The 9,683-nt window shown below is 52.5% G+C and overlaps 1 protein-coding gene across 1 annotated transcript; it reads right to left on the bottom strand.

The window, feature by feature from the left end:
- Window positions 1-685: 685 nt before the first annotated feature.
- BMP15 (bone morphogenetic protein 15) lies at window positions 686-8,883 on the bottom strand. Its single transcript, XM_045029071.1, has 2 exons — window positions 8,060-8,883; window positions 686-5,268 (listed from the first exon to the last, which is right to left on the bottom strand). The coding sequence occupies exons 1-2, from the start codon at window positions 8,403-8,405 to the stop codon at window positions 4,412-4,414; spliced, it is 1,203 nt and encodes a 400-aa protein (XP_044885006.1). The 5' UTR covers window positions 8,406-8,883; the 3' UTR covers window positions 686-4,411.
- Window positions 8,884-9,683: the final 800 nt, after the last annotated feature.

A 9,683-nucleotide genomic window follows, 5' to 3' on the forward strand; every position in this document is an offset into this window, starting at 1 on the left:
GAGCTGTGATACCCCCTATTGGCAGAGGGTGGGGTGACACCTGTAGGATGCACAGCTCAGGTTCTGTTCCCTGTGCACTTCCCCATTTAACCCTGTCCACGAGGATGTCATGCAAGAGATACAGTGCTCTCCCTCATCTGGATACTTGGTATTTGTTCTTCCTTTGTCCATTTTCCCTAATGTAGCATAGAAGCCACCTTGATGGGAAATGCATGCTTTGTGAATGGAAAGCAACAGTCTGCCACCTCTGTATGAGCAAGCTACAGCAGTATGGATCTTTATTATTATTTATATTACTGTAGCAGCAAAGAGTCTCCATCACAGCCCAGGTCACTGTTGTGCAAGGTGCTGTACAAAGACTTGTGCCAAAGAGCTTGCAGTCTAACTATACGACAAGAGAGGAATACAATGAAAAACTGACATCTAAATAGATGCAGAGAGCTGGGGGAGGGGGAGAACACAGCAGCAAGTGACCATTGTGATGGCAGCAAAGGATAGGTTAGTTCCACAGTGGGAGGGTTGGAGAGGGTTAGTTAGCAAGGGATAAGCTACATAGAAAGAAGAGAAGGAGGGAGGGACAGGCAGGGTGAAGTGAAAGGGTTAGAGGAACATGGAGCAAACAGCTGATCAGCACAGGGCAGAAGCAATCAGAACTTGCTGCTTTGAAGTGAAGTGTCCCCAGCTCCCTGCACTGACTGTGTCTCTGCTTGCTGGATCAAGCCTCAGGCTGGCTCCTCAGCAGTTTTCCCTCCAAGGCCACATGGCAAAGGGGAGGAGAGACACGACACCCCCCACCACAGACTCTGGGAGACACTAGGGGCAGATTCATTGAAGTTACAAGCCAAAATACCTTTGAGGATCTGGCTGCTAGTGCCCCGGGGAGTTTCCCCTGCACAGTTCTGGGTCCAAAATCACCAGCCTGGCCAATGGGAAAGGAATAAATCCCCTTCTCCCCCCACCCCCAATACACTCTGAAGGAGAGCTGGTATTTGTGTTGCTCCCTTGTCCAGCTGTATACCTGCATTGCCCTGCCTCTGCTGGTCAGTTTTGCTGCCCCAAAGCACCCTGACTGAGCACTGCCAGTCAGGACCCATGCCAGCTTGACAGACCAGAGCTCAGCAACACACCTCTGCATTAATACTGATTGGTTGAATCTTCAAAAATTCAATGACTCATTCAATAGCTGCCTAAAACCAGACCCCCCCAGAAAGCTGGGATGACTTTACACACAACCTCTGTGTTATGAAAACCCATTGATCCATGGGTACTGAAATTCCACCCGAGGAGGGGCAGCCCTGTGCAAGCCAGCTACCCCCTGCCTGCAGCCAGAGGCTGGGGCCATAGCCACAGCCTCCTGAGCAGCGACTCCCCTTCCAGCCTCAGCACAGGGATTGCCACATCTAGTCAAGCAGCCTGTTTCCTCCTACACTGGCTGGGGCATTTAATGCAGCTCAAAGGGGCCCAGGATGGGGCAGGCCCTGGAGACTGAACTCTGCTCACAGCTGCATGGGTGCAGCTCAGGGAAAGCCTGCCACACACAGAGTGGAGCACAGGGATACTTCACTGCTGCCTCTGCTCGGAGGGACAGAAAACTGCAGGCTCCAGGGCTGGCAGCTCAGGGCCTAGCACCATTGTACAATGCACACTGTTTAGCCTCTTCTGCATTTCCTTAAGGTGGCCAAGGGCTAGCAAGAGATTATCCTGGGCATGTAAGGCAAGAGGGAATCTGAGTCGCCCTTAGCAAACCATGTCACCCCACTCAGACTCACCAGTTAGCTCTGCAATTGTCCATCTCCTGGCTCTCTTCACAGTTGAGGAGACACCCCCATCCTGCTGGGGAGAGGCTGTGGGCAGGTTCAGAGCCACTCTCTTGCCCTCAGCACTGCCATTGATCCAGAGTGTCCTTTGGCATAGCCCAGCTTTGGATATGAGCTTTGAAGCTTGGGCCTCAGTCTGTGGGTAGCCACCTTTGTTTCCTGGGTGCTGCATAATAGGGGCACCCCCCTGCTCCAGCTGCTGGGCATGTCACTGTGCCTGGTCTATGTGCTAGCTGCCATGCCTTCCTAGCTATCCCAGGAGTAAATCCCCTCACTTGCAGAGGAACGGTGTGTTGTAGGGATCTTTGCCATAGCATTCCATGGCATGGCCTTGAAATGGTGGCCAAAAATCCACATGCCAATGACCTCCAGGGAGATGAAAGAATAGTGCCACCCAAATCAACTTCCACTTCCAGAAACACAAAGCTCAGCAAACCCTCTGCCAGGGAAGCAGTCACTAACTATAGTGTCTAACTAGAGACAGCAGCCTTGGAATATGCTGAAAGGGAAAGACTAGACAGGGGCCTGGACTCAGCCCATGGGAGCTACATAGCAAGATGGGGGTCTATTTAAGAGGATGAAGATAGAGCTTTGCTTGCCTGAAGTTGTCTGCCCCCAGACTTGGATTCTTAACCCACTCCTTGCTCAGTGGAAATCTGCCACATTAGGGGTGGTTAGAAAGACCTGCCACTAGAGGAGGACAACAAGTCGCCCCCACCCAAGAATAGGCTATGATTCTCTTTAGCAAAACAAACCAATTTATTTACATGAACACTTAAATACAGCATATAATAAATAGAAAAGATCCAGGCTGTAACAGGAATTCATTAGATTATGGCAGGCTACAATCCATTCACAGAAGAGAAAGTGAAAGCCACGCAGCAGTGTAACCAGGGTTCAGTGGAACTGGGGGACACTCAGGTTGGTGCAGCAATAGGCAAAGAGGAAAGACTAGGAGAAAGGTCTCTGGACTCTGCTTTTAAGGTGCTTTGAGCCAAAGGGAAAGAAAAGAAAAAAAAAGGTTGCATTAAAGACTAAAATCTCATCCAAGTTGATCTGGGGGAGTTTTGGGTTTCGGGTAGTTCCAAGAGAGTCTAAAACACAAGTGTCTAGTAAAGGTGGGCAATTTACTAGAGATCCCAGTGACAGGGGATTAGCCAGAACTTGCTGGAGGCCTTGCATGACTGGGCCCTCGTGCTAGGAGATGAGTTGCATCACAACTCCATCAGGCCTTGCAGGGGGTTGCCTTTTTAAGCTTTAAAAAAAAAAAAAAAGTTTAGCGCTTCACTTGAAGTGTTCTTTTCTGTTCCTAGAGAAGGTCTTGTAAAAGCCACCCTTCGCCCCCCCCCCCACCCCACCCCGAGCCATGGCCCAGAAGGACACAGGGCTTTGAGAAAGTGACTTTCCAGATCCTGCACTCCCCCCATGCATTGTCTCTAGAGCCCTCTGGCCAGTCCCTATCTCACACAGACCAACAAGCTACTGATGCTGACTACAAAGGTATTTATTTGGACAGGTCAAGCGTACATGCTATCTACTGGGATTAGTGGCTAACACCAGAGCTGGGGGGGGGGGGGCGCGTGGGAGGAGAGAGACAGAGCAGATACAGAAGTCACAGGACAGTGCCAGCCTAAACTCAAATTAAGTATATGGAAGCCCTTAAAGTGAAGGGCCCACACAGAACCCAAGTCAGCACTGGTGAGAGGGAGACATTGACCCATAGGGGGAAGCCTTTGAGCAATAGAACCAATTGGTGTTATCACTCCCTGCTCCACCCATTTTAGGTTCCATTTGCCTGCAGAAGATTTAGCTTCCCTGCACCAAAATCTTCAGTAGAAGAGGCCCAAGCTCCAGATCTCACCCACAACTCCAGCCTAGCTACTAGTCCTCTAGAGAGTTCCGATAAGCACATTGCCACCTTCTCCATGGCCCCTTAGTGTGTTGGAGCCATGCCCAGTTCCCACCTGGCCACGTAGCTATTCTCAAATGGAGCAGTCTCTTCATACAAGATGGACCCAGTTCTACTTCACAAGTGGAAGCTCAAACAGCATCAGACAAAACCCAGATGGCATGACAATTAGCATGTTCTCCAGATGCCAGTCCATCTCACCTCCCTGCCAAAGGTTGAGCCATTTGACTGGTTATGGGGACTGGATGGAAGAATGAAGCTCCCTAGCAGGAAGAGGAGTGCCCCAAGGAGAAGATACAGAGTGGCAGTCCTTTAGTACAAGGCCCAGCAAACTCTTCCCTTTAAAAACTGCTATTCCACAATATTTGCATAAAAATCCATTTGTAAAATGTCCCAGCAGAGCCCAGTGTCCATTGTGCAATGGAGGGTGGAGGCAGAGGACCAAACAAAAAAAAAAAAGTTGGACAACCTTTCTTAAAAACCCAGATCCTTTTGTGTGTGTGGAGGGGGCTGTCAAAAATGCAAAAAAAATTTAGAGGCACATTGAGCTAACTAATTCAGACAGCTGGGCATCTGGTTCACCAGAGACTGAGTTGATGTGGGGAGGCCGGGTGAAGGATCACCATGTCTTCATGCAAGCACTGATGGTTGTTAGACATGATGAATGGTTCAAATGCGGAGGGCTTTATCTACAGGTGCAGGACTCTGCTATCATGTCTTCATACTCTTTGTAGAGGATGCTGCCACTAGGCTCGATCATCAGCACGCTGATGGGGCTATACTTGTAGGGCACACAGGAGGGTCGGGGGACGCTCTGGTCCACCAGCTGGTTGATGAAGTTCTGCACAATGGCATGGTTGGGGGAGTTGTAGCCATAGCGCAGGATGCGGGGGCATGTGCCCTTGCAGTACTTGGGGTTGTACCGGTGGGGGGCTATGATCCAGTGGTCCCAGCCCAGCTGGTTGAAGCTGACCCGGAAGGAGCGGAGAGCACACTCGTCCTTCTCAGCGTTGGTCTTCTGCGAGTAGCTGGGGAGATCCAGAATGAGGTTGCCTGCCTGGCGAGCTTTGCGACTCAGCACTGGCCCATCAGGAGTCTCCTTCAAGCCAGCTTTCCCCATCTTGGCCCGGAAGCCTTTCCGAGTGTCATTGAGGTAGAGCAACAGGAAAGGGTCATTCAAGGAAGCAGTCTTCTCCCAGCCAACTTCAGGCTCTGAGCCATCAGCTGGTCCCAGCCGGATACACACATGACTAAGGCGGAGCAGCTGGCTCTTCTTGGAGTCCCAGGCCCAGGGCAAAGAGTGGGAGGTGATGTCCCTCTCCTCCCAGCTGTCCATCCTAGAGGAGACAAGGGCATTCCTCTTGCCTCTTCGAGGGGGTGAGAGCTTTGGAACCCCAGCCTCCCCATCCAACTGAACCACACAAAAGAGCTGGGCATGAGCCAGCAGCAGAGTCTTCGAATAAACCACAGTGGCTCTCACCAGATGTTCCATTCCTGGCTGGACGTTCAGGTGGTAGTCGAGAGTCTGCATGTACCAGGGACCTGTGGGGGGAGGGAGGAGATGGGAGTTAGTTTTCCCAAAAGCAAGACAGAACAGCCTCAAACTTACATACAAGCAATTTTGGTACGTTTCTGCCCACGCTCCTGGAACAGCTAGTTCCCCTTTTCACCCTCCCCTCCTGGAACCGCCCACACCCACCTAGGAGGTAGCTTGAACACTCCTATGCATCTCCCGAAGGCCTCAAAGAGGCACTAAGAATGACCTGGATAGATAGGGGCTTTCTGCTCAGTTTGCTTCTTAGAAAAAGGGCCACAGGTTGTTGTTTTTTTTAAATAAATAGTTTTCTTCCTCAAGTCAGAAATTCAGGTAATTTCTACCTGGTTTTTCCTAGAAGGCTGGACAAGTGGAGATGTTTACAAGATTACAGAAATCAAGGAATTGCAACTTGATTGAGAGGGGAAGCTGTTTTGGTTAATGCCTATTTAACTCAAGTGTCCAAGAAATTGTTGGAAGAATGTTCTGTATCAAGTCTCCAGGCTGCTCCCACAGGTGCCCCAGAGAGGTCTCTAGTGAGACAGAGCCATATTCCTGATCTTCTGAAAGAGACTTTATTCCTTCTAAATTGTTCAGGCTCTTTATACATCAGAGAGTGTGCATGAAAGATTCCCCCCTCCCACCCCTCGATTTGGGAAGCATCAAGGTCACATGGAAGGCATTAGAGAAGTCCAGAAGATACAAAGCCCCAGGCAGGAAGCTGCAAGAACCAGATTAGCGTATCAGAGCATCTTGCAGCGTTGCCTGGAGGAGCAGAGACAGATGGGGAGGGAAGGGGCATGCCTGCCGGCACAAGACAAGGCTATGGCAGAGCTCAGAAGAACCTCAGCCCTCACCAAGAGGGCAGGAGTTTCCCTTGAGCCAGTGCTGAGGCACCATCTCACATGGCCTCTGGCTGAGCCTGAACCCCCCTTGCATGTGAACACCAGCCATGGCAGGAGACATGTACCATTATCCACCTGAGGCAGTAAGGCCCGTGGTTAGGACAGGAGTCAGACCACCTTGGTTTCATTCTTTAACACGCCATGGTCTGGTTGTGTGACCCTGAGAAAATTATTTCATTCCTGGGCCTCATTGCCCCGCATGGACACAGGGCTGTTCCAGGAGCACCTCACTGGTGGGGAGAGGAGCCTGCTCACTGCAAAGCATGGCCTAGGATGGCCTGACTGATCACATCCCCTTTACTAGAGGCCTGGGAAACAGCTGAGCTCTCCTGGCTCTCCATGGCCTCCTTGGCAATGGGAACAGCAGGTGCTCTGCTTGACAGATTGAGACAGCAGCCAGACTCACTCATTCTCCAGCCACAGACCAGCGGGGATACAGAGCTGTCAATAGGCTGGGCTCCAGCCCTCGAGGAAGGGGGCAGCACCCAATATCTCTTTATGGCTCCCAATTAGAGAGCTAACAGGAAGCACTGTCCTTCCTAGCCCAGACTCTGGGTTTGTCCCTATAAATAGCTGAATGAATGAAACAAGTCTCTGCTCTGGGCCTCTCCCCAGCAGACATCAGAACACACCCCCTTCCCGAGGCTCCATTTGACATGCAGACTGGACAGTCTTAGTGTGAAGCGTTACGTTCCACCCTCCCCCACAGAAGCCCCTGAGAACCAGAGTCCCAAGGTAACCAGGGTCCCTGAGCACGTGCAGCCAGAGAGCAGGAGGAGTGGAAACAAACAGCAGTTGTGTGCAGGAGGGAGTGAGATTGGCAACAGAGAGGGGACAAGGCAAACTCCAGAGTCCACCTCCTTGGCCAAGAGTACGGTACAGTTCCCATCGCACACAAGCTTGACCAACTCCAGGGACTGCAGGCAGGTGCTTTGGGCTGGAGAGGGCCAACACCCTGCAGTAACTAACATGGCTGTTTGTGCCAGTGTACAGGCCACTGCAGAGAACATAAGAACGGCCATACCGGGTCGGACCAAAGGTCCATCTACTGACAGTGGCCAATGCCAGGTGCCCCAGAGGGAGTGAACCTAACAGACAATGATCAAGTGATCTCTCTCCTGCCATCCATCTCCATCCTCTGATGAACAGAGGCTAGGGACACCATTCTTACCCATCCTGGCTAATAGCCATTTATGGACTTAGCCACCATGAATTTATCCAGTTCCCTTTTAAACATTGTTATAGTCCTAGCCTTCACAACATCCTCAGGTAAGGAGTTCCACAAGTTGACTGTGCGCTGCATGAAGAAGAACTTCCTTTTATTTGTTTTAAACCTGCTGCCTATTAATTTCATTTGGTGACCTCTAGTTCTTGTATTAAGAGCACAGCATCCCTGGAGGGGGGAACTCCCCTGTATCCAGCCTGCCCCCAGCCAGGGGGAGGCTCACTAGAACCCACACGGGAGCCAGTTCTGCACATCAAGGCCTGGAGCAACAAGACTCTGCAAGGCCACCTGCTGCTTGGGCCCCATCTGCTGCCAGAAGATCAGCTCTCCTGTTCTAGTGCCAATGGCCAGAGCAGGAGGGAGTTAAAGGCAGCATGGAGAGGGAGGGACCAGGGGTGGGGAGCTCTGGCAAAGAAGTAGAATCCTCTTGACTGGTGCCTTTACAGGCACAGTCAGGGGTTACAGTAGCAGGGTTCCCAGCTCCCTACAGCTGCCCTTCCCACTGCCATCTCCTTCAAGCCCTGGGCACTACACAGCCCAGTGCCCCCTATTCAAACACCAGGCCCCTGAGAACAGAACACACACCCCCAGCTCCAGCTATCCCCCCACCGGGTGGCTTCACGACCCCAGGAGACCCACCTGCCCACACCCCTATGCCTAGTGACTCACCTGCCCCAGGCTGCCTTGTCTTGGTAAAGGGCCTGACCAGGCGCACAGCATTGGCACCCAGCTTACGGTTCTGGCGAGGTCGCCCAGCCCGGTCTGCCACATTCTGGTACAGGTTGAGCATGTAACGCAGCGGTTGCCTGCTGGTCAGCTGCTTCCGGTGGCAGCAGGGCCAGACACTGGGGACCTGCTCCAGCAGCACCTGGATGAGGGGCAAGGAGGGTACCCTAGCCAGGGCACTCAGGGCAGCTGGCTCCTTCCCTTCTTCCCCCATACTCAGCTCCAGAGGGAGTAGTGCAACGAAGAGGAACAAGCTCCCAAGGGAGCAGAGAGGACCCACTGCAATCATGGCTAAGGGGTGGGCAGCAGGCTGTGGCTAGGTGGTGGGCAGGGAACTCTAGAGGGCTGGTGCTATGGGAGCCACAGAGTAGGGGGAAGCATTCTTCTCCCCCTCCCCCCACAAAGGCAAGCTCTTTCTCCCTAGCAAGGGCAGGGTCCCAGGGCTCTCCTGCTTTCACTCAGCTGTTCCCAGGCTGGGCCTTTAGGCAGCTTCCTTGAGGGTGGGGAAGTTTTGAGGTGAAATCAGACAATTTCTGCTCCCTGCCCTATTACCCTCCCTTGAGGGCAAACCCTTCAGGATTAAAACCAGCCCCCCAGGGACCTGGCACTAAGGGGTTCCTCTGAATGCAGTTTAAAACCCCCACTGGCCTGGGGGCCAAGCAAGGTCAGCAGGACCAGCACTCAGCAGGGGGGAGGTTAAAATCCTTAGGACCCAGACTAACTCCAGCCCCTCCTCTCTGACCCAGTCCACTAGGTTAAGAAGTGCTCAGTCCTCACATCCATTTTAAAGGCCCTGTGTTAATCAGGATTTAAAGGGCCAGGAGCTGTTCTTCACCTGCTCCCCATGCTCAGCTCTGCTGGGGCAGGTGAGGGATAGACAGATCTAGATTACAATACTAGGTGCCAGGCAGAGGAGAATAGGGTCCCCCGACTCTGACTAGCCAGAGCTCCCCACTGCTCTGCCACTATAGGAGCTGCCAGGGGAGTTGGTACAATGGGGGCAGCCATTTGCAGATTGTCCCAAAGGCATACTGGGGCCAGCGACAGCTCACGAGACAGCCTAGTTAACAATAATTGACTCCTCTCTATGGGGCTGCCCCACAGGGTCTCCCAGCTCTTCAGCATCTGGGGGAGGATCATTAGAGGCTAAAGCTTGGGTAAGGAGACCTCAGTGCTGTTCCCCACCTGCCACAGGATTCCTGGGCCACTGTCGGTGAGTCACTCACCTCCCTGCTCTGTGCCTCAGTTTCCTCATCTGGAACATGGGTTTGAGGATCATGAGCATCTCACAAGGGGTCAGGAGGGTAGATGGGCCAATGCCTATAACATGCTTGGAGATTCTTGGAGGGGGAGTGCTGTGAGAGTGGTGTGTGTTATTGGCCTTCTAGAGGGGAAGTGACTTGTCCAAAGCTACTCAGTGGGTCAGTGGCAGAGCTGAGAAAAGTTCACCTGAGTCCTGGTTCCCTGCCCCAGAAAGCAGCAAAGCTGCCATTCCTTTCCCCGCTCCCACTGATGCAGTGTGCATGGATACAGCTTCCCCACAAGGATCTCAAGTGCCTGTGAGTCT

The sequence above is a fragment of the Mauremys mutica genome, chromosome 9 (genome assembly GCF_020497125.1).
Source record: "Mauremys mutica isolate MM-2020 ecotype Southern chromosome 9, ASM2049712v1, whole genome shotgun sequence".
Taxonomy (NCBI): domain Eukaryota; kingdom Metazoa; phylum Chordata; order Testudines; family Geoemydidae; genus Mauremys; species Mauremys mutica.